Source organism: Nyctibius grandis, chromosome 5, assembly GCF_013368605.1.
Source record: "Nyctibius grandis isolate bNycGra1 chromosome 5, bNycGra1.pri, whole genome shotgun sequence".
NCBI classification, from domain to species: domain Eukaryota; kingdom Metazoa; phylum Chordata; class Aves; order Nyctibiiformes; family Nyctibiidae; genus Nyctibius; species Nyctibius grandis.
This window is the reverse complement of record NC_090662.1, coordinates 36,898,259-36,922,705: the sequence shown is the minus strand read 5'-3', so window position 1 is coordinate 36,922,705 and position 24,447 is coordinate 36,898,259. Positions and strand designations below refer to the sequence as shown.

The 24,447-nt window shown below is 44.1% G+C and overlaps 1 protein-coding gene across 1 annotated transcript in view; it reads left to right on the top strand.

Moving 5' to 3' along the window:
* Positions 1-24,447, top strand: part of SLC38A1 (solute carrier family 38 member 1) — a 37,929-nt gene that overhangs the window by 12,977 nt on the left and 505 nt on the right. Inside the window, exons 3-15 of the mRNA XM_068401999.1 lie at positions 4,459-4,534; positions 5,903-6,018; positions 10,961-11,034; positions 12,683-12,775; positions 13,092-13,173; positions 14,366-14,448; positions 15,355-15,413; positions 15,544-15,669; positions 17,891-17,970; positions 19,085-19,185; positions 22,368-22,486; positions 23,035-23,176; positions 23,704-23,801. Of these exons, the coding sequence (XP_068258100.1) occupies positions 4,459-4,534; positions 5,903-6,018; positions 10,961-11,034; positions 12,683-12,775; positions 13,092-13,173; positions 14,366-14,448; positions 15,355-15,413; positions 15,544-15,669; positions 17,891-17,970; positions 19,085-19,185; positions 22,368-22,486; positions 23,035-23,176; positions 23,704-23,801 (1,249 nt within the window). The remainder of the gene's footprint in view (positions 1-4,458; positions 4,535-5,902; positions 6,019-10,960; positions 11,035-12,682; positions 12,776-13,091; positions 13,174-14,365; positions 14,449-15,354; positions 15,414-15,543; positions 15,670-17,890; positions 17,971-19,084; positions 19,186-22,367; positions 22,487-23,034; positions 23,177-23,703; positions 23,802-24,447) is intronic.

Genomic DNA, 24,447 nt, shown 5'->3' with positions numbered 1-24,447 from the left:
GCAGCACAGCCTCCGGATCAGGCGGACCCCACATCCCCCACCACTGAGCTTTCTGGGCAAGCCATCCTGGGGCTGGGAGGCAGGTGCTGGGAAGCACCCTGTAAAAAAGATGGGTGCAGTGCTATGTATCTTGTGATTTGGGAGCCCAGTAGCCAAGTTCACATGTTTGACTTTGCCCTCCCATACAAATCACACAGCATAAATGGAGAAAAACGTGCAGTGTGATGTGGTAAACGTGGGGTGGATGAGGAGCCCAGCTTGTAATAGGAGATGAGAGGCTGGAGAACAAGCCCAGTCTATTTTAATGTAGGACTAACTCGAAAGAAAGTACTTCAGATCAATTTATCAAATCAGACTAGTGTTCTTCAAGCCCCATCCAGAAGGAAATGATGAGTTTGTTGGCCACAGAAGATACCAGTTCTGCAGAAGCTGTTTATTTTGTCGATAATATTATAATGGAAAGTCCCACGGTCGCTTTATATTCGAGCAATATTACTCAAGTGTTGTCTTTATCATGTGTTAGTTCTTTAACGATAATTTTCATGGAACTTTAATACCAGGTGACAATAACAATAGTATCTACAAATCTGTTACTTTTGTAATTATTAAGCAGGGACTGGCTGCAGAGGGATGAGGAGAAGCAGGGGGGAGCAGACTAGTTACTTCTATCATAACTCTGACAAAATCTAAAATGACACATGATCTCCATGAACGATAGAAGAAGGCAAAGTCCACAGATGTTCCCAGCAGCGCTTACAAATCCAAAAGAGACAAAACTCTTCTCTGTGCTCTTGCCTGTACAAATTGCCTGCGGGGTGTTTCAAGAGAGCTGGAATGTCTTTTTCAAACCGTTCACACTCTGCTGCCTGCATTGAAGAGATGGGCTTTAAACAGACATGGAAAAAAAAAGCACATGCCCTGAATCTACACCAGACCAGGTTGAGATTTTATTCCATGAGGATGAAATACCTACATGGTGAGCTTCAGAAAGTTAATTTTGGATCAGTTAATCTTAGAAGTGGTTGCTTCTTCTTAAAACAGTGGTGGAGGTTCAGCCGTCTATTCCAACTGCCTTAGGGCTGGTAAACCTGGCAAAGATGTCTATATTTTGCAGAAAATTAGTTGCTGAAGTTAGTAGTTTTAAAAATACAGGAGAAGCCTATAGCTGTTTTTTATTGATATAAAGGAAGTCAAAGCAGACCAATGGGTAGGAGTCAAAATTACAACAAAATCAGCAAAAATACTACATGCATTTGCCAGCTATGCCCAGGTTTAAGGGATAAACTGAAAACGTGTATGTAGTACACAAAATGTTAAATACACAGGGCCCAGGGCATCAGCTGTGGAAGCCAAGTCAGCAGCATTACAACTACATGATTTTGGTGTGCACTTAGAAGCTGTGCTAGCATATATTGCTAGTAATTAGGCCACAAGCGGGGTAGCAGGGAAGTTTGATAGAGCTCTGTCTTTATGAGTTCACTGTTATATTACCAGCCTGAATACCTTTGGATGTACTCAAATGATGCACAGTCTTGAGTCACAGTTTGAACTATGCATCCCTGGCCAGTAGATGTTCCCAGCTGTGGGAAAGGATAAGCAGTGCTGCTCTTCATGTTCAGCATATTGTTTGTCAGCTTTAATTTAAGAAGAGCCACATTAATTTACCTACAGCAAAAAGGGTCTCTGACACTTGGTGACAGCCCCTGGGTTAGGTATGTAACACGTACGATGGCTGATGCATTAGCCAGGGCAGCCTAAGAACCATCTGTGCATTAACGAAGATGCCAGAGACTTAATTGTGCATAAACCTTCAAGAGATGAAAAGCTGAAAGAATGCTTTATACAAACTAAAATATTTGCTGAAGAGAGGATTTGGGAGAAAATAACAGCTCATCCAAATCAGAAGCATCATAAATCCCAAGGATACTGACGCAGCAGGAGGCAAATCTTGTTCTGGTGACAGTTAAGTTCCTAAATGTGGATATATCAAGGACACACAACAAGAAAAGGGTGCAGAGAAAGCAAAGCTGTTTGTTCCATGTTTCCCTGCACAGAAGTGTTTAATTTTGCAGTATGGTGAATTCAGTATCAAGTGTTGAAAGACACTTAAATGAAAATCCGGTAGCCCAGAATGGTGCACCAACAGAGCTCGTCGCCTGGTTCAGGATGGTCTGGGCAATGCTGGCTGCATGCAGCACCTCAGCACCTCTTCCTCCTCTTAACTCCAGCCACACCGACCCCACGGTGGCAATTTAGGGTTTCGTAGGGTGCCGCACTGTCACCCGACACTGAGGAGACAGACAGGGTCTTTTAGGGATCCTTGGCAGAATGATGATGGTACTAGATTGCAGTTACAATTAAGGCTTTATTTTCTTAACAGGGTATTATGATTAGTATAGCAGAGAATTTATTATTAGAATGGCACAGGTTTTCTACAAGCAGAGTCAATGTAGTACATTCTATAATCAGCATAATACAGAATTTATAATACAATTTAACTTATAATTTCTAATCACCTGGACCCATTGCAGATCGGGTCAAATCTCACTACATGGTTTGCTGTATCAGTATAACAATCATAATCTAGACTCAAAAATCATATAAAAGAATACAAGTCACTCCCTCAATCCTTGGAAGAAGCAGAGGATGGTGGGGGCATCCCTGGTCACCTGGGGGGTCCCAGGTCTCACTGCCCAGCAGCAGCTCCAGTCAAAGTTCCCCACATAGATCTTGTAACTGCTTGATTTTATGGACACCTCTGGGTGCTGTTAGGCTTCCCTCTTCTATGACAGGGTCATCACCACCACCTGGTGGGATGGGTGCCTGGGACCAGAGAGTGGTGGTCAATGGGACAGAGTCCAGCTGGAGGCCTGTGTCTAGCGGAGTCCCTCAAGGGTCGGTACTGGGACCAGTACTATTCAATATACTCATTAATGACTTGGATGAGGGAATAGAGTGCACTGTCAGCAAGTTCGCTGGTGACACAAAACTGGGAGGAGTGGCTGACGCGCCGGAAGGCTGCGCAGCCATTCAGAGGGACCTGGACAGGCTGGAGAGTTGGGCGGGGAGAAATTTAATGAAATATAACAAGGGCAAGTGTAGAGTCCTGCATCTGGGCAAGAACAACCCCATGTACCAGTACAAGTTGGGGGCAGACCTGTTGGAGAGCAGCGTAGGGGAAAGGGACCTGGGGGTCCTAGTGGACAACAGGATGACCATGAGCTAGCAGTGTGCCCTTGTGGCCAAGAAGGCCAATGGCATCCTGGGGTGTATTAGAAGGGGTGTGGTCAGCAGGTCAAGAGAGGTTCTCCTCCCCCTCTACTCTGCCCTGGTGAGGCCGCATCTGGAGTATTGTGTCCAGTTCTGGGCCCCTCAGTTCAAGAAGGACAGGGAACTGCTAGAGAGAGTCCAGCGCAGAGCCACAAAGATGATTAAGGGAGTGGAACATCTCCCTTATGAGGAGAGGTTGAGGGAGCTGGGTCTCTTTAGCTTAGAGAAGAGGAGACTGAGGGGTGACCTCATTAATGTTTATAAATATGTAAAGGGCAAGTGTCATGAGGATGGAGCCAGGCTCTTCTCAGTGACATCCCTTGACAGGACAAGGGGCAATGGGTGCAAGCTGGAACACAGGAGGTTCCACATAAATATGAGGAAAAACTTCTTTACGGTGAGGGTAACCGAACACTGGAACAGGCTGCCCAGAGAGGTTGTGGAGTCTCCTTCTCTGGAGACGTTCAAAGCCCACCTGGACGCGTTCCTGTGTGATATGGTCTAGGCAATCCTGCCCCGGCAGGGGGATTGGACTAGATGATCTTTCGAGGTCCCTTCCAATCCCTAACATTCTGTGATTCTGTGATTCTGTGACCTTCAAGGCTAGTGAGGAAGGGAGTAATCGCACTGGTGCCCAGGAGTCTTGAGGCCAATAGGGAGGGGAAGAAGAAATCTGTTTGGTTTGTCTACTTTGTTCACAGGACCTTCAGGGCCTGATAGTGTGGGAAGGGGAATGAATACATGACCTGCTCAGTCACAGAGAACGGCTGCTTGCCTTATAAAATGGCGTTAGTTATGCTAACCGCATGAGCAGGGATCAGGAGCAAGGGGTACCGGTACACGCACCTCTGCAGGACACCTGGAGAAGTATCTCCTCTTAGTGTCTGTGAAAACAAATTACTTTCCCGTCCACAAAATTGGTGCTGCTGCTTTACTACATCTTCCAAAAGACCATTCTGTATATATACATTTATTCTGATCTTGTGCTAGTGTTGCCTTTATCGATGCCCAATGTACACCAGTATCAGTGAAGCATAATCTGGCTCATTAAATAGTTAGGAGTTTGACCTCTTTTCACATACGGTTTTTAAACGTTGCGTATTTGGTAATCACATGCTGCTCATGGAATTAACTTGTTCTCATTTCCTAAACACTCTTGCTGGAAATAAATCCTCTGACTTCTTTCAGCAAGTTTATTTCGGATCGAGAAAGCAGAAGAAGTCTCACAAACAGCCACCTGGAGAAGAAAAAATGCGATGAATATGTAAGTCACTCTTGCCGTCCTTTTCCCCTCTCAAAATGAACTGTATGTTGTGCATATGAAGGACCTTTAAACATGGTCTTCAGAAGTGCTGGGCACATGCAATTATAACTGAAATTCAGGTTCCAGTAGGAACTGCCTGTGCTCAGCACCTAAAAAACCCCGAAAAATGAAAAAAAACAAGCATTTTGGTCAAGTTGAGGCAACGGAATCCCTCTGGCCTGTGTTAGGCAGCAAGTCCATGTGGTTTCTTATGGCCTTACAATACGTAAATCATGCGCCTAAGATGTCTCACAGGCTTAGTGAAAGATGGGGTTTCAAATTGAAAGTGTAGTATGAGTTGTGTATTGCCTATACCATTTACGTCGGTTTACAAAATCTATAGGGCAGCAATCAAGAGTGTAGCTGTGACAGGGTTCAGTGACGCTTTTTCCTCTTTCAAACCTTGCAGCTTTTATTAAATCATTTCCGTAGCAGTAGTTATGTATATCTGCTATGTCAAGGTTCAACTGATATGTTGAGGTTCAACAAGGCTGTGTCGGGTCCTGCACTTGGGTCACAACAACCCCACGCAACGCTACAGCCTTGGGGAAGAGTGGCTGGAAAGCTGCCTGGCGGAAAAGGACCTGGGAGTGTTGGTCGATGGCCAGCTGAGTGTGAGCCAGCAGTGTGCCCAGGTGGCCAAGAAGGCCAACAGCATCCTGGCTTGCATCAGGAATAGTGTGGACAGCAGGACTAGGGAAGTGATCATCCCCCCCTACTTGGCACTGGTGAGGCCGCACCTCAAATACTGTGTTCAGTTTTGGGCCCCTCACTACAAGAAAGACATTGAGGTGCTGGAGAGAGTCCAAAGAAGGGCAATGAAGTTGGTGAAGGGTCTAGAGCACAAGTCTTATGAGGAGTGGCTGAGGGAACTGGGGTTGTTTAGTCTGGAGAAAAGGAGGCTCAGGGGGACCTTATCGCTGTCTACAAGTACCTGAAAGGAGGTTGTAGCAAGGAGGGTGTTGGTCTCTTCTCCTAGGTAACAAGCGATAGGACAAGAGGAAATGGCCTCAAATTGCACCAGGGGAGGCTTAGGTTGGATATCAGGAAAAATTTCTTCACGGAAAGGGTTATCAAGCATTGGAACAGGCTGCCCAGGGAAGTTGTGGAGTCACCATCCCTGGAGGTATTTAAAGGACGAGTAGATGTGGTGCTTAGGGACATGGTTTAGTGGTGGACTTGGTAGTGTTAGGTTAATGGATGGACTCGGTGATCTTAAAGGTCCTTTCCAACCAAAACAATTCTATGATTCTGTGTTGCAAAACATGGAGTTCAAAGCATAGATGCATTTACCTGCTCTGTTCTAAACACATCTGTCTACTTCTCCAGATCCCAGGAACTACTTCGCTGGGGATGTCTGTCTTCAACCTCAGCAATGCGATTATGGGCAGTGGGATTTTGGGTCTCGCTTTTGCCTTGGCCAACACGGGAATTCTCCTTTTTCTGTAAGTATTTGCGTGGTGAGTAGCTGATCCCCATGCAGTTTCACTGCGCTTAAAGAACGTATGCACTGCCAGCAAGCGGAGGGATTTGTAGTCCATCTGTCATCAAGTGCAGTGTTCAAGCCTGAAGATGTTAGCTGCAAGTGTTGGACATTTTTTTCAGTCAATTTTTTGGGGGGAGGAAAAGTCACTACTTGTAATGCTAGAGCAAATTAAGTCCATGTTATTTACTACTGACCTGAGCCTAGCCAGGGTTTTTTCCTATGGTCCACAAGCTACACATACATTGGAAATATTCAGTGGTAATTGTTGCAGTGGGATAGTACCTAGTTCTTACTTGTGTCACAAGATCTCCAGAGCTTTCATCAAAGCATGATGCAATAACTAACTTTTTTTTTTAACCAAGAAAAAGAATATTTATATTCCTTTATAAGTTACATATAATATTTTCATTTCACTTCCACTGTTTCTTCAGTTTCTGATGTGAAAGTCCTTGAGAGCCAACATAAATATAGCCAAGATTTTAGTATAAAAAAAGAGTTGAGGTAGAGTACTTAACTCCACCAAAAAAGAGAATTTTATAGTTTAAAAATGAAACAGTGCCAGTGAATGAGTAAGACACAGTGTTATTCTGTGTTATTCTGAATCACAGTATGAGACGTTTCATTGTGAAAAGTGATTGTTAAGAAATCAGTTGGGAATTGTGTGCAGATTCCAGTGATAAATGTTCATTGAGGGAAGAAATACAATAATTCACAATTTTTGAGAACTGTTCAACACCATTATTGAGTTTACAAATTACTCTAAAGAGGTGTCATTTCTTGAATGTCAAATCTAAAAATCCAGAACTTTTGTTATTTCTTAGGTTTTTGGGAAATATATAATATGAGCCCTGTATATAGCAGAGGGGATGGCCAAAGTGGTACATATAGCCATCTGCTCTGGGGTTTTGTGCCAGGATAGCTACATCCATGCTGCTAGCTTACAATGTGCTGTGGCTGGGTAAAATCTGGGAATAATCCAAGGACTTAATCCATTTACATTAAGAACGTACAAAGTCTCATAACTGTGTTGTCACTAAGCTAGGCTATGAAGTAGCTGTACTCTAATTTAGATCTTTCTTATGCAGAGGGACTGAGTTTGTTCTGTTTTTGCTGTAGTCTAGCCTGCATGTGATACTCCACCTGTGCTGTAACAAGCACACTTCTGAGGGCACAAACTGGTGATTGCAAAAACTGCTGTAACTAGAAAAAAAAGTTTCAGCCTTGTTACCTCTTCTGTGATAATAGTGTCTCTGCCACGGAGCACCATCAATTTCTCCTTACTGCTTTAGTTTTCTATAATCTCATCCTCTTCTCATTCTTTCAGCAGTTTTTCATGAGAGTTAAGTGAAATGTGAAATGTGTTTGCTCTAAAAGATGTAAAAAGGCAGTTTCTTTTAACTGAAGTAGATCAGACCAGTGATGTGAACACCACAGAAACTTCTAACAATGTGTGATGGTGACTGGGCTTGTCTTGGCCCGAGTAGTGAGCGTGTAGATCTGTAACACCATATTGTACAAAAAACTGCCAAACCTGAATGTAGAGATTTTATACAGTAAATAACAGCATTATTCTCTACAGAATTAACTGTGTGGATTTAAAAGTGGATAATTGTTTTTTGTTAGCTTTATAATGCCTTTAGATCTGTTGGCTTGGAGATACAGCAGCCCGCTGAGATCAAAGGTAGGGAAGCTAGTAGGACCTAACTGACCAGGCTGGCAGAGTTTTCCCCTTTGAAGCCTGGAGATACAGGATCTTAATGTGGTGTCTGTAGCTATGCCTGAAAGTTGAACCACTTTAAATGTTCTTTTATCATGCAATAATCTCAGAGTTACACCTAGTCCATTAGTTTTATATTTTTTCTCACACTCTCGTTCAGTGCATTTTTCCCATGCTGTCGCTATCACAGGTAGATCTTAGAACCATTTCTGCTTTACAAATAATTAAAGATAGAGTCACAGCAGTAGTTTCATTGCTTTTTGCACATAAGGAAGCACTTACATTCATTGAGTAGCACAGTTCTGGAAAGTTTCTAGCTTGCTTTATCCAGTATTGGCATGCACCATCTCTGAAAAGTAGAAAGCAGAGGCGGAAAAATTAAAGGAGCATTTTCAGCACTAAGAAAGCAGACCCAGCCTGATTTCTACTCTCACAACTTTTACACTCCTGCAGTGTGAAGTGTGCACTGCCATGCACATCTTGATCAGTTCAGATCCTATATTCTTGGCATGACATGCAAAATAAACGTGGCAATGAGTATATACTCCCACATCTTATGTGCATAACTTAGTGCCATAGCAAAGTGTCATTCTTTCTAGGCAAAACAGCTGAGGTAGGAACTCAGAGGAACTTAATCCCAGTATTGTTGATAACTACAGCCTAGACCAAAGAGCATCCTTTCCTGTATGCAAAAGGGGAGAAAACCTCGCTGCAGAAAGATAGCACAGAGGGCTTGGGAAGTTAGAGCTGGGCCAGGACACCAGGGATGGCAGGAGCACTTATCACTGCCTGTGGTTTCATCCTGGAGAGCCAGGACTGGAGTGATGACTCGGGTCGCAGAGACATACAGGCCGGCCAAGTGCAAGGTGCCTTCAGCCTGCATTTAGCCCCACACTGCATGTGATCTGAAAAACCCTGCTGAGGCACAGGGGCTTGTTAGATGAGGTATAGTGTGAGACTACAACTGAAGTTTCACACTGCTTTCTGCAGCCACTTGTGCTAGGGTTGGCTGGAAGCAGTCTCGAAGCCGCAGCCTAACTCCTCCAGAGGTTTAGGGCAGGCTGGCAGACCAGGCTGGATAGTGGTGGCAAACCCTGTGCTCTGCCATGCTCTTCTGCACCCGACACCTTATGAGGTCTCAGAGCTGTTCTGTGCAATAAGGCAGGTGACTGCACGAGCCTCACAGGTCTTCTGGCCCCAGAGCCTGGGACTCCACAGAGGGCTGGGACAGCGCGTGTTTCAGCTGACCTGGTAATGTGGCAGCTGGGAGCAAACAGCAGTGGAGTCGCAGAAACAGTTTGTTCTTCCCAGCACTTCATCAGTCCCCTACCCTAAATTATTTATTCTGGATTTGTTGGAGGGAGGTGACTTTTGCATGTGCCGGTTGCTTGCATAGCTGCCAGCACTTCTTTAAAAGCAGGCAAAATAAAAAGTAGGGGAGTGCTTTTGGGACTGCAGCGCAAGCTCCCCTGCTTCTGCTTTGAATTTGTGCAGAGCAAGTGGCATGGACATTTTCATTCCTTTCCAAGGGGTGGTTCTGGCATGAACATCCCTGTCCATACCACAGTCCTAACACAAACAAGTTTTTCATACAGCGCTAATGAAAATGCCAAGTGTCTCTGTAAGAACCCTATGGGGAGCTAAGGACAACAGATCAGATAAATACTTGGCTGCTTGGGAGTGTTATTTTTACTGCTGCAAAGGCTCCATGAGCTCAGTGCCTGAAAAACGGGAGCTTTTAATATTAAAATAGACTTGATGCTGGCATGGGGAGTCAGAGCCATTTGGGGCTGGGAGTGAGTCAGCCCAGCAGCCTGTGAGCACCGGGGCCATGAGCACTGTGCCTCCGGCAGACAGGGGCATAGCGGCTCCGCAGGGAACGCGGGCAGGAGCAGGGCTTAGCAAATCTGTAAAAAACAGAGCAGGGTGACCTCAGGCAGTACAATCTCCCTTCCCTTCTCCACCTCCCCGAGGAGCAACACCCTTTGGGCTGTACAAGGAGTGCGGTGGTGTTGTCAAACATCATTCTCTGTTGGCAAAAGAGCAGTTCCTCTTATCACCTCTTTACGTTTCTCCCTGCTGCTTCTGGCCCCAAGAAACTTGTGGGTCATAACTTTCTGCTAAAGTATTTCTAGTCTAAAATAATAAAAAAGTGTGTGGAGGAGGCTTCTCATCCTGTTCTTTCTGTGTATTCCTGTGAAAAAGATGTGTTGCTGTCTATCTATGACAGCAGCTTGTTTTCTGTTAAATTTTAGGCTTGTTTTTCTCAGTGTCCTGAGGGTAGTTGTCATAATAAAGAGAGGAATTGCCAACAGATTGTCTGAGTGCTCTTCACACACATCATGAAAACATCATCAGGTCTTTGTCAGAGTGTTGGAGGGGAAGACACACATGGTGCTTGGCTTAAAGACATTGAGCAGTGAGGAAATGTGTTTTTATGCACTTAGCCCCCAGCACTGACTAATTATCATTTGTGCCAGCAAGTTCCCTACACAAACAGTTCAGTCATTACTTCCTGCAATTCTTCTATGTGAAGTCAAATTATGGATCATGGCAGACCAAGACTGACATCAGTGAGGGAACACCAGTGTCCACCTGGACAACGTATAAGCCTTTGGGTTTTGCCTTTATTCCCAAGGGAAGCCCGTTGAGCCTTAACTTCCTTCCTTGAGCACTGGGAGGCACATAAAAAGCCATTTGGGCATCCTTTTTGTAGCATATGAAACATGTGCGGGGAAAAGAGGCTTCCATTTGGTATGGAAGTCTTTAACTAGAGGACTTCCCTTTGAAATTTGCACTCTGCTTCCAGAAAAAAAGCTTGAGAGTGAGTGGTGAGGGACATACCTGGCTCATCCTTGCTCTGATTAAATCTTAATTTCTATGTGAAAAGAGCTTTATTCTTGCTTCTTTCAATATGAGGAGGTGTAACTCACTAACAGGCTGCGCTCTGCAGCTCTGCTAAGTTTTACTTGGCTGAATCCCTCTGCATGCAGGGCTTTCTACCTTCACGGTGGTGTGGCAGAACTGCCAAAAGCATGTGAATCACATGTATTTTTAGGGCTTTTTGCATTGTCAGAAGAGTATAAAAATTATCCCAGAGTCAACGGGAATATGACCTGACGTGAAATATTGCAACGTTAGAGCTCAGCTCTTACAGTAAGCTTTATTTTCTATTCTTTTGTAGGCTGCTTTTGGTTTCAGTGACGCTGCTGTCTATTTATTCAATATATCTCCTGTTGGTGTGTTCAAAGGAAACAGGTAATTTAAGATGTTATTATACCATTTCAGTAGGATCATAAAGAGCAAGAGGTGAAAAGTGCTCAAATAAGGCCAAGTGCTTTGTGAGAGACAGAGTTTCTATCACTTTGCTGACACAATAGGAAGGTCTAACACATTTTGGGTCAGAAGCCCAGAATTAACAAGAATTTATGTCATGGCAACGGAGAACAGCATCTGACCATCGCTATAAAGAGAAAAACTTATGACAAAGAGTGAATTCTGTTACCATGAAATGTTGTCTTCAGTGACTAGATGGAACAGCTCATATAGTTTCTTTGCATTACAAAAGTAATTGCAAATTAAATATAATGAATCTTTGCCTATGGTGAAGCTTACCTGGAAATACAGTTTGTCCTTAATAGTTAGTGTGAAACTCCTGATAGCCTTTGTGTTGTAGTGGGAGGTTTCCTAAAAGAAAATAAAAGGGAACAGTTCCTCTATGGAGAGAAGTGTATCTGTAAGCAAAATCTATCCTAAGCACAGAAATTAGAAGTTACCTAAAGTGTTAAATGTCACTGTGCTCTGAAGTCCAAGAGTCTCTTGCCTTGGGTAACAATCTCTGAAGCCAGATTTTTAAAATTATTTGTGCACAAGAACACTGTACTATTTTAATATGTAATTTGGACACACATGAGTTACTGTTATAGCATGTACAATGGCAGCAACTGCCTATTTAAATTAGGTACTTATGCCTAATTGTGGACACATTTGTGCCCTGTTAGTTCCCAAAATCAAAGCCCTGTTTCCTATGCTGCTGGTACATTTAAGCTCAAACTTATTGTTTATACAAGCTTCAAAGCAGAAATGTCAGCTATAAGGAAATATAAAGAAAACCAAACAATGGGATGCATTTTAAAAATCATCTGTACAGTGTAATATCTGCAATATTTCTTTTTCTGTTCTCACGCTTCTCACCATCTTCACAATGTCCAGTCTTTTTCTCAGCCTAAATCACAGCCAAGGAAAAAAACATTTAACACAAACACAAACCAATTAGTAGAGGAGTTTCTCAATCTTGACAGATTTTTAAAAAGAAGTTTTAATTATAATTTACACCTTTCCCTGCTTTTAGCAAAAACACCACACTGTGAATTCACAAGTTAAGGCTTCGTCATTAGAAATTGTAAATCATCCTGTAAAACAGTGGCTGCCCTCATTTGGATCGTTTAGTCAAAGCAAGCGAAACTGCAGAATCGCGGTACTGTGTCTGCTGTGGCCAGGCTGCCACTGCCAACTTGTGGATCCCGCTGTACCGAGTTTTGTCTGGAGAGGAGGCTTTCTACGTCACTCTCATTGCGGGCACAAACCTAATATGCCAGGATGGGGATACCAGAACTTAACATGTCACTAGGGGGTATAGACTGACTCATTAAAGGGGTGTAATAGCCTCATTAAGAGCTTCAATTTCAAAAGTGACTGGTAGCCAACGATAACATTTATAGACGTCAAGAAGACATTCCTACATAAGTTTCAGCCCTAGTAATTACAAGAGAGCTCTCTATTTACTTGCAAAGGGCAGATGTGGCTGCACAGATGGGCAGTTAGCTGAAAAGGAATCAGAAGAGTTTCAACTCAACAACTTTCACTGATGCATTCTTTACCTTTCTCCTCATTTCTTTTCATGCAGGCTGCATGGTGTATGAAAAGCTGGGTGAGCAGGTCTTCGGAACCCCAGGGAAAATGATTGTCTTTGGATCTACATCTCTCCAGAACGTTGGAGGTAAAGGAGATGAGGGGTATTGAAAAACAAAACCCAGGAATATCTTAATAATGTTACAGCTACCAACCAGTCAGGTTCCTCCTTCTCTCAGTGACATCTTGGGATCTTCATGCTCCTCAGTACAGCTGTGGCTAACACTTTGCATACAGCCCTTTAAAAATGCTGTATTGCTGAATGATCAGTAGTTTACAGTCAATTATAGTTTGGGGTCTTGTATCATCAGGCAGTGATGTGGGAAAAGGTTCAGGATGCTTCTCTGTACTTGTTCCACAAAATATCTTACCCATTTTCTAAACTGATTTTCTTCTTCCTCCAGCAATGTTGAGCTATCTCTTCATAGTCAAAAATGAGCTGCCTTCTGCCATAAAGTTTCTAATGGGAAAAGAAGAATCTTTTACGTAAGTTGAATTAACTTTGGTGATTAGATTATAGAATTTAATGTTATGTAGATAAGTTTAAGTGTATGTTTATAAAAGCTCTAAAGTATTGGATACTCTTTAGGTTTGTCAAAGTAGATTTTCACAGGAATATCTCAGGGGGTTAATAAAAAACAAGACAACTTTGGGAAGGAAAAGGGGATAGATAGGAAATGGAAGGTTAAGTCATCAGTAGTTACTCTCTTCCACAACAGAATTTCATGAAGAATTGTGATTTATATAAACCTCTTATCATAGGATCCAATCTTTTACAGTGTTAGGCAACACTTGAAGATATTGGGAACAATGCGAGTTTAAGATATTATCTATTTCCCTGCCTTCTTAGCATCTTACAGGATTTTGCCCCTGAAGCACCGTCCATAGTATGAAAATCTTTGATACTAGCATATGACAACAGCAGAATTTTATACTTAGATTTCTGCCACTTATCACTCTGTGACATTTACCAGCTTCTTTAATAGAGGGGTGGCATTTCTTTATAGTGCTAAATATCCTTTGCACTGGGTTATATGGTGTGCTGTAGTGCACGAGAAGAAGGTAGAGATCCCATTCCTCAGGCTTTCATACTGAATTGGACTGAGCAGTGGAAATAGGTCATACAGGATGTCACTAACGCTGTCCCTTCTCCCCTTTCTTGCTTTCCAGCAGGAGTCAAAGCACTTTGCTAGAAGGAGATACAGCCTTGGGCTGGCTAGTGCATGCCCACCCACGGGAGCCCGTTTTGCCACTCCAGGCACGTGCCCAAGTGGTTTAGCAAAGGAATTGTGGTGGCCTCCCCTTCCCCACTGTGCTGTATGGGTGGCTCTTTGCATGATCTTTCCTCGTCCTGGCAGGGTGGCTTATATCAGGTCACAGAGGGTGTTGTTCTGCCTCTCAGTCCCACTCACTGATCTCAGCAGTACGGTGATGTTTTGTCTGTGAAAATCTGCCGTATCTGAGTCAGAGCAGTGACATGTTTTAAGGGCTGGATACTTAATGACTCTACAAAGTTCAGATGTGGCCCTCATCTCTCCTTTTGTAGGAGCTTGTAGGGTAAGGAGACCAAAGATAGTTCTGTAACAGCAGCAATCAAAGAGGATGACTGAGTGTGAGGAAGACCAGAGAGGGTTTAAGGTGTGCTCATGGTGTGGGTTTTTTTTAATGTTTTATACAGGGCATGGTACGTGGATGGGCGAATTCTTGTTGTCACAGTGACGTTTGGTATAATCCTCCCCTTATGTCTGCTTAAGAACTTAGGTAAGATGTAAATGCTATTGTGGGAATAAAATAAAGGAGCCCAGGCATCGTGCCACTGACAGCCACACTGGCAACTCAACTATTAAAAACCAGTGCTGTCATTGTAATCTAAGCAGCCTCCCGCATCCAGGAATAAGCTGTGTTTTGAGCATCTTGGAACAAGTAGGCCTAAATTGTCACAGCAGTTGAACTCAGTATAAACCAGTTTCATCCATACAGTTGTGGAAATTGATTTAAAAAATTATAGTTAAGAGGGTCTTCATTTCATAAGGCAATTCTATTTTATGTGCAGCCTGTAAAAATAAGTTCACAAATCATGAGATTACAAAAAAATAACTTATTTTTCTATCAGCATCAAAAGTTTTAGTGGTGAGGTTAATTGGAGGTATTGGACTTTGAAGTAAGATGTGTATAGAGGATTACATTTTCAAATGTTTGAGTCCACAGAGATGCAAGTAAGTACACAATGTATTTTTTAAAACCACGTAACAAGTTTTGGCACTGAAGTCCTGTTGGGATCTTCCTTTAGAGAAAATAACCCATACTCAGCTGACGTGGCTCATATCAGGGAATCTGGGTCACATTCTGATTGCAATTGCACATTTTCAGGTTTGTTTCAATTATCGCAGCCCCTTTCAAAAGTCAAATTAGTTTGAACTGACGGAAAGGTGACCCTCGGGAAGTCAAACCGGTCAGAGCAAAGCTCAGGTCTGTCTGAAAGCCGGGAGGCTTGCGACGTGGAAGACTCCCACACCAACAGGACATGCTTTTGTCCTGCCCAGAAGCTCATGATACATTTTAAATGTGTAATACATTTAACTTTTCACAAAGCAATAAAAAGAAGTAAAAACCAAGATAGGGCTAATAAAATAATTTTGTATGAGATTTCCTTTGAATTTCTTTCAGGATATCTTGGCTATACCAGTGGATTTTCATTAAGCTGCATGGTATTCTTCCTGATAGTGGTAAGTTCAGCTTGCTTTTTTTGTTGGATGAGTGACTTGATAGGATATTCACAGTTTCTCTGATGTTTTAATTTTAATTTGCTTTTTATTATTATTTTTAGCAATTAGCTGTCTTCCGCTCTCATTCTAGGTTATTTACAAGAAGTTTCAAATTCCCTGTGGCGGATCGGAGCTAAATGCAACATCATCTATCCTATCAAATAGCTCAGCACATGAAAATATGTGTAAGCCAAAGTATGTTATCTTTAATTCCAAGGTATGTTTCTTTTTATAATACTTATTTTTAATTCACATAATATATGCACCTACACCCCGTGTTCTTAATCTGATCAGCACCACGTAGGGCCTGATTCTCCATGCTTCCACTCGTGCTCCAATCGTGAACATACAATGGGGCTCCTTGCGCAGTCTTATGGAGATGCCGTGTTGAATGTATCTCCTTGAGGTCCTGCTCTGCCCCGGTAATAGATGTGCTAAGGCTGTGAGCCCGAGCTACCACCGGAGAACAAATGCTTACTTTGGGAGAGTTTTCCTTTCCACTGCTTCTTACTATCCATGCTGCAACTCCACTTTTAGGCTGTAGTTCAGCAGAGGCTGAGTAAGCCATTCCTGCGTCCAAAGCCCAGAAGTAATCCCTCTGTCCTTCTGCACACAAACCACTTCTTTGTGACAGGGTATGTGTTTCTGTAGCCATATGGTGAACTGGATTGGGAAAAGGATACAGTTGAAAGCTAATCCAGCAAAAATTTGATTGCCTTTCAGCTGGAAGCTTTCCTCCGTCGCCACACAGCTGCAGGAAAAGTTGTGCCAAGAGAACGCAAAAGAGCAACTGGCTGTAGCTGTGGGAGCAGGAGGATTGCTCCTGTCAGCTGTGCTGGGGCGCAGTGCTTGTTAAACAGCGCCTTACCCAGCAGGGCAGGGTCCTCAGGGTGTTGCAGTCATGTTCATAGGCAATGCGCGTGTATAGCATATATGTGCAAAAATTAAATTTTTTTAAATTCATCCTACCAGCTTCAGCTGAAGAAGCCAATCCGAGCACTTTTCTTTAGTTGAGGGTCGCCATCAGCCTAGATCCGGTGTGATGGACCAAGAATTAGTTAACTTTGTGTGCGATAGCAGCTTAGATGTAGTTATATTTTAGACAGCGTTGAAGGGTAGTCTTCTCCTCCTACAGTAAGTGTCAGCGTTTGCCTCAGAGTCAATGGAGGCACATCAGAAGGATCGGTCCATCTGAATTAGGCACGTTGGAGCTGAACTCTAGAGATTTGCCCTTGGGGCCAACAGTTTGTCAATCACTTTAGCAACTTTGGTGTGTGAGAGGAGAGACAGTTTCACAGAATTAGAGGATGGCTGAGGGTGGCAGGGACCTCTGGATGTCATCTGGTCCAAGCCCCCTGCTCAAGCAGGGCCACCTAGAGCCAGTTGCCCAGTACCATGTCCAGGCAACTTCTGAATATCTCCACGGATGGAGACTCCACAACAGTAGGATGCTGTGAGTGAGGGAGAGGAGGCAGCACAGGCTTGGGTGAGGAAGGACTGCTGGAGACCAGACAGTATATTTACTGAATCTGTTGACCCTGGGACATACCCCAGGATGGCTTCAGTGGGAAGGGGATGCCTGTGGCCAGTGCAAGCAGATCTCAGAGGGCCAGGGAGAGCCTCGTGTAGGGATGGACTCATTTTGTCCTTGCAGAAGGACCTGTTTGTTGTGTGATCTCTGCTCGTACCTGTTTCCTGGGAGAATGGAAGTTCTTGGGCGCTGAGATCATTTGTGAAGTTTGGCTGTATGCTGAGGACTGAAACCCACTCAGGTTTTTGGTGGAGAAGGGGTGAGGTCCCCCCCTCCGGAGGCCTCCTGCGCTTCCTGGTGACGTAACGGTCTCTCTCTTTCCCCAAGGAAAATGCTCCCTCCACAGCCCTCCTAGCCCTTTTGTTGGCCTGGGAAATGAAGGGACTCAGTCTGGTACCTTGAAATATCCATTTATTTGTAAGTTCTGCATTCCTCTTCTCTTTTCTTACAGTCTGGATATGGGCTTCCTCTTCAGGACTTCAGCCTTAGCACCACGGGTGCGCACCCCTCTCCATGCCAAGGCAGGGTAGCGTAGCTGTGACCCACCATACGTCCCTTTTACGTGTGACGGTGTGCTAGTAATGGTGGCAGTAGCCGGGCAGGGAAACCCATCCCAGGGAGCAAAACCAGCAGCCGTGTGGCATCCAGCACTGTGCTCTGCGAGCAGAGTCAGGACTGTGCTCGTGTGACCAACGCGAAGACTTTGTCCTCCCATTGAAAGAGCGCTGCTCTCTATATTTCATTAAATACGTGCTAATTGACAGGTCTTCTGCCTTCTCTGAAAGCTCTCAACGTTCGGTTGAAGAGTCCAGAGAGTTGGGAACTAAGGTAGTTGAACACGGTTCATTTCTTCATGCTGCTGGGGGAAATACTTCTTAACTTCTTTTCTGAAATTCTCTCCGAACAGACCGTGTACGCTTTGCCCACCATTGCTTTTGCATTTGTGTGCCACCCATCAGTCCTCCCAATTTACAGCGAACTTAAAGAGTAAGCCTTTCTCTTTTAATTTTTCACGTTAATTGTTTTGAACCGCTTTGCATGGAAAATGTTAGCACAGAGGTGCTCTGAGTTATTTGTGCCATTCGGAGGAGATGTGCTTTAATAACACCCAACAAGCCAACGAGCGTGGCTGTCAGCTAGGAAATCTGGCTTCCCAGGCGTGCCGCTGTGGCGCGGGTGAGGGAGGTTGAGGATAATGCAATGCTTTGGGAGTTTTCTCTGGAAGTACACGGCAGCCTGGGGAGAGTCAAGTTGTGCCGGTTGTTATTTGGCATAGGAGAGAGGGGCGTGTTCAGCTAACAGCGTTTGTTCCAATGCAACTAAAAATCTGTTGCGGTACCAGGAAAAAAAGGTATTTTCAGGCTCGCCTGTACTAAAAGACCTTTGCCAGTACAGCTGTTTCGCCATCACCTCCGGCTGGGCAGGGCTGTGCGGAGTCAGACCCATGAGTGCCCTCAGGTCGTGACCACTTGCTGGGTGCTTTGAGTTTCAAGGGACGCCAGCAGGTTCCCGGTGCCTATTTAGGGCATCCCTGTGTGGGTTTAAAAGTCTAACTTTAGGTACCAGAGCGTGAATATTTCAGAAACAATATCTAAAAATGAAATGTTTACACTTAACCTATTTTACAGGTCTACAGTGGTCTGCATACATCCATTATTTTCTACCCATGGGGACACAAATGTTTCTCTGCAAATGTTCAGAATGTATTTTTTTCCTGTGTATAATTTTAGTCTTCCTTTATTTTGGCCTTTTAATTTAATTACTGAAGTATTTAAGGGCTGTCCCTCTCCATTTGGCTTCACTCTTCACTCTGTTTAGGCAGGTTTGGCTTCACTCTTCACTCTGTTTAGGCAGGTATGGCCAGGGAGCAGAGCCTCAGGGCGGACCCACCATTTCTTGACTTAAGCCCCAAGTAGGGTCCATTTCCCCAGTCCTTCTCTTCCTTGTGCAGCTGTCAATGAATTCCTGTTTTAAATGAAAATGCATTCATGAGTCTCCCCAGAATTACAATGTTTATGCAAAGACTTAATACATTTTTAAACAGCTATTGAAAAATCCAGCTAAACCATTTTTATGTGTTCTTTTTTTCTTCTTTCTCCAGCCGTTCACAGAAAAAAATGCAGTTGGTTTCAAATATCTCATTTTTTGCCATGTTTGTGATGTACTTTATGACTGCCATATTTGGCTATTTGACTTTCTACGGTAAGTATGCAGTTCTTTACTGATCAAAGTAGAAAGGGAGTACATGTGAAATCAATAGCATATCCCAGCTGGAAAGGAAAGCCCCATTCACTTATATTAAAATACTTTTTCAAATTATTTTCCTTAAAGTTTTCATATTGAAGGTACAAATCCTTTCCTCCTTTTCCCCTGTGGATGAAAAGCACAAGAGAAAGGAGTATTTGCAAAAGGCGTATTCAAAATACGAGGGAGCGATTTGTTTAACACAATTGGGGATTAGCTGGGCCCCACTAAGATTTTTGTTCCAAGGTCCTCACCTGAATGTTGTGTACATCGGTAATGACTGAAGGGTGCATATCTGCACAAAAAGAGACAGATTTGAGAGCAGGTCCTAGGAAATGAGTATCAAATCAGCCATCACAGCTTTTTCATTTTCTTATTGACACTTTCATCATAGAGGTGAAGGACCAAATGTTTTCCCTGTGTTCCTAGAGCTGACCCCTTCAGGTCTTGCTTAAATAAACTGGCAATGAAGGTGGGGAAGCTTTGAGTGTTGTCCTAGCTCAGGCACCAAAGGATGGTTATTGAGACTTGCACCCTGTCTCTTTTCATGCATATCAATTCACTTAAAGAAACAAATTATGTTGTATTGCTAAAGGATATAACATGTATGCCCTAAAGGCACAATTATTAAGTAAAGTAGGATAAACTGCGAATGTTGCCCAGGAAGTTACTCCCGTGTTCCAGTATAATGAGAATGTTGAAAAGTAGTGTCTTTTTCCATGGACCACTAAAGGGTTACAAGACAGATGACAAAACTGATGTTTGCCTTTTACTTCAGAGTCACCAAAAGGACATCAGTCCTCTCCATCCTATTCCAAGTGACCTTTTTGTTACAATCTCCTCATTCATGATACTGTTCCTTGTGAGCCACTTATTGCAAGAGAAAGAAAATAAGTAAATATGAAATGTGGCATTTTTTGTTTCCAAAGGTGTACCTATCTCATATTTGTTTTCTCAGGCTCTCATTCTGATTATGAGGCCTTAAGTCTGCATGTGTTGAAGTAACTTGAGGTCATCTGTTCCAATTTTCTTAATAAAACCACAAATACGCTGCAAGTGACAACAGCAACAGCCATTCTCATCCAACTGCTCCCGTCTAACACATTTTTGTAGAAATGCATCAAATTAGCAGCCCCAGGGAGCAAGTGGGTGTAAATCAGCACGGACCCCTTCGCTTTGGCAGGGAGGAGATTCTGATGTGATTGCCCCAGGGATCTGAGGAGGCAGATCCGTGGTGCTCCTCTCTGGGAATCTCCCACGCCCCTCAAGGACGAGGGTCTGGAGTCCGTGGAGGAGGTAGGGGCTGCGTCCTTCTGGCCCTCCTGAGGGGGAACGGCGGAGGAATCCCTGGGGTGTCTCGTGTGCCTCTCCCCACGTCAGGCGTCCCTGCTCCCCATCGCCGAGAGCCCATGGGTGGAAGCTGTGCAGCTGCGCTGGGGCTTCTGCAAGGGTCAGTGCCATGACAGGCAGCAAAAAAGACACTAAGGGAATATAAAATTCCTCCACTTTGATCCTTCTTCCCCTTGAGACTGACAAGACCTTACCTTTCATGTGTTTGCTTACAGTTTTCTAACCCTCTTCTCTACCCTTACCTGGGTAAGAACAGCATTTTTATTATGGCCATTTCTTCTTCACACCAATAGTACTTGTCTGTTTGCTGTGTTCTCGAAAGTGTTGCAGTGATGACTATATTTACATTGCAGAATTACAGAAAAGAGGTGTTTTTCTTCCCCTAAAAGGTCACACTGTGGTTGGGCTCTGTGGTGTATCTAGCTGAAAGGAAAACAGACCTTCAACTGTAAGCCTTGCCCTTCACTTCCTACCTGGCTGCAGTCCGTCAGCGGTACAGAAGTTGCAGTCTGTGCTTGCAGGAGCAGAGTAAGCTCTGTGTTGCAGAAGCTGTGCATGTGCCCGGCTTGAAAACCCCACTCCTAATCTGCAGGGAGGTGGGAGAGCGTTTTCTTTCTCCTGGTGGGGACTCAAGCACTGCATAGGTGGTGTTGACCCATGGTCTTTCCCCAGAAGGGTGTCCTGGGGGGAGCGCAGGCATTTCGCCGCAGGACAGATCTCTCTGCCTCCAGGAATACACGAGGTTTTACCAAGTGCCAAAGATTTTAAACTAGACATGGCTGCCAAGTTCCCTTTAAGGACTTTGGTTTAAGAGCTGTTATGTTTTACCATCAGCTTTCTAAGATTAGCAGGCAGAAACAAAACATGAGCCCCTAAAAAGGGGCAGCGAGTATGTTTTGTGGTGCGCTTAACAGCTGCCCCCTTAGGTGATTGCTCCTAGATATTTAAAAGTTACAAAGCAAACACATAGGTCCCTCAGCAACTTGGTTTTCCTGTTGGTTAGCACACGCAGACCCACTCTGCACTATTTATTACAGCTTCAAGGAAACATTTTTGCAGGAGGTCGTATTAAATATCGCCAGCACCTCCCCATTAGGCACTCCTCACGATTTGTCTTGGCTGCTGGGGCCGCCGGCCGGTGCAGGACCGAGCTGCAGGCACTGCTGGGCGGGTGGCAGGTTCAAGAGAACAAACCATCAGGGCAGCCCTCGGAGGAGCTGCCGAGGGACTTGAGTGCAAATGTCAGAGCGTCCCACTGAGAGCTGACCCAAGATAGGCTTTGTTCTTTGTTGAGAACAGGGGCACTGCTTTTCGCTGGAAGTTTATTTGCCCTTTAGACTAATTTAGCTCGAAACCTTGTAGTTTATATTAAGTTCAGCTATTGCAGTGCATGTGGTTATTTTTATATCATTTGAAACGTAAAAAAAAAATCCCACGGAACCAATTAGAAATAGCTTATTTCACTTTACTTAGTTTTTAATATATGTATAAATGTAAGCAAGCTTCGTGTATGTCTCACTGTTGTCTTTCCTACAGTGAAAATCACCTTAGACTTAGGCATGTGCTGTCTTGAATTAGGATGCATTCCTAAATCAGGACAAAGGATTAATCTGCAATAATGGGATCATTAGGATTTGGTTGAAAGTGCTGTTTTAACTCAAGAATGTTTTATTCCACTCTTTTGTTTGCAGATAAATCACTTGTTGTTCAAGAAGGCTGTTGTTAAGCAATGATTTTTGTGAACAGATTGCCTGTTTGCCAGAACACTTACCTTACTGTCTTTTCCATAGACAATGTGCAGTCAGATCTGCTTCACAAGTACCAGAGCAAAGATGACATCCTCATCCTGACCGTGCGCTTGGCTGTGATCGTTGCGGTGATACTCACGGTGCCCGTGCTGTTTTTCACTGTAAGTAAAAACCTCCACACGGTTTGGCAGTTGGTAACGGCCGTACACGGTGCATTTCTTCAAACCGCAGTCCAGCAGTTGCCAAGACAGTGATGTTGCAGCTACAAAAAGAGCTTGAGCTTGGATCGGTCTTTTCCCACACCAGATTCCCACTAACTTCTGGAGTAGTTTTCCCTGCAGGAAATAAATTAATCATTTTTGGTCTTAAGTCTGTTTAAAACTGAATCCACAAGGGCCCTCTCTTACTTCACATGACTTCACTGGAGCAGGCTCAGAGGTGAAGTTTATTTTTAATTGCAGAAGGACCCCAAAAGGCATGTTAGAAAGGGAGGACTATCCTACTGCAGATACATGTATACCTACAGTTTTGAAATATCAATTTAATTTTAAGGATGACTTCAAAGGGGCATTACCTCAGAGATCCTAAAATTTCTGAGGGATCTATGCAGCACTTGTCACATGAAGAACTGGTTAAAATAAACATAGGAAGATTTGAACTGGCTTATAGACTATTCCTGACAGAGAACTCTCTCTCTCTCTTCCTACAGGTGCGTTCATCATTATTTGAGCTGGCTAGAAAAACAAAATTTGACTTATGCCATCATGTTTTGGTTACTGTTGTTCTTTTGGTTATCATCAACCTGTTAGTCATTTTTATCCCAACCATGAAGGATATTTTCGGAGTTGTAGGTACAGTATCCTGGTTTTGTACTACTACTAAGGGAGTGGAACATCTCCCTTATGAGGAGAGGCTGAGGGAGCTGGGTCTCTTTAGCTTAGAGGAGACTGAGGGGTGACCTCATTAATGTTTATAAATATGTAAAGGGCAAGTGTCATGAGGATGGAGCCAGGCTCTTCTCAGTGACATCCCTTGACAGGACAAGGGGCAATGGGTGCAAGCTGGAACACAGGAGGTTCCACATAAATATGAGGAAAAACTTCTTTACGGTGAGGGTGACCAAACACTGGAACAGGCTGCCCAGAGAGGTTGTGGAGTCTCCTTCTCTGGAGACATTCAAAACCTGCCTGGACGCGTTCCTGTGTGATATGGTCTAGGCAATCCTGCTCCAGCAGGGGGATTGGACTAGATGATCTTTCGAGGTCCCTTCCAATCCCTAACATTCTGTGATTCTGTAATAAAAGACTCTTGCTAATCAGCAACACAATAATTAGCTGTTGCTGACAGTTAATAAAATCCATTTATTTGAATTTTGCAGGGGTCACTTCTGCCAATATGCTGATTTTCATTCTTCCTTCATCGCTGTATTTAAAAATTACACAGCAGGATGGATCAAAGTTGACTCAGAGGATTTGGGTATGCATTCCTTTCCTGTCAACGCAACGCTTTCGTCTTGTCATTCCTTATAATGTGCTAGGTGCAAAGCATTACCTAATCTGAACGTGTGTGAGCTTCTTTATGTTACTTTCCCTCCTTGCTTCACTCAGCTGCCAGCTGTGTTTGCCCTTCTCCTTTGCTTACCCTGGGGGTCTCCTGATGGAGGGGCCGTACCAGGCAGGGCACCTTGTGTTCTGGGGGGCCCTTCTCTGCGGGGCGAGAGGCTCTTCCCTGGGCGAACGGCAGCTCTGCAGCAGCCGTAGCTGTCAGCAGGGTGCGGGTACCCCTCCAGCCCCCTTCGGCAGCCCTTGCAGCCCAGCAAGATTTCTCCGTTTCAGCGTGTTGATTCAGAAAGCCTGCAATGGGCTCCTTAGGGTATTCCTTGTGGTTTTAATGGGCCCAATTCAGACTTAGGGTGCTTCCGCCAGAAGCAGACAGCTGAAGTGTGAGCCCTTTGGCATGCACAGGCAGATGGGAATGGGCCTTGGAAAGATTTCCTATGAGCCCCAGAAAGAGCTGCAGATGAAAAGACGCAACACTCCTGTGTATTCCCAGTCTAATGGGGCGTGCACTGGAAGCATCGTAACGTCAGACCCTCCTACTCTGAGCAGACAGGCAGGAAACC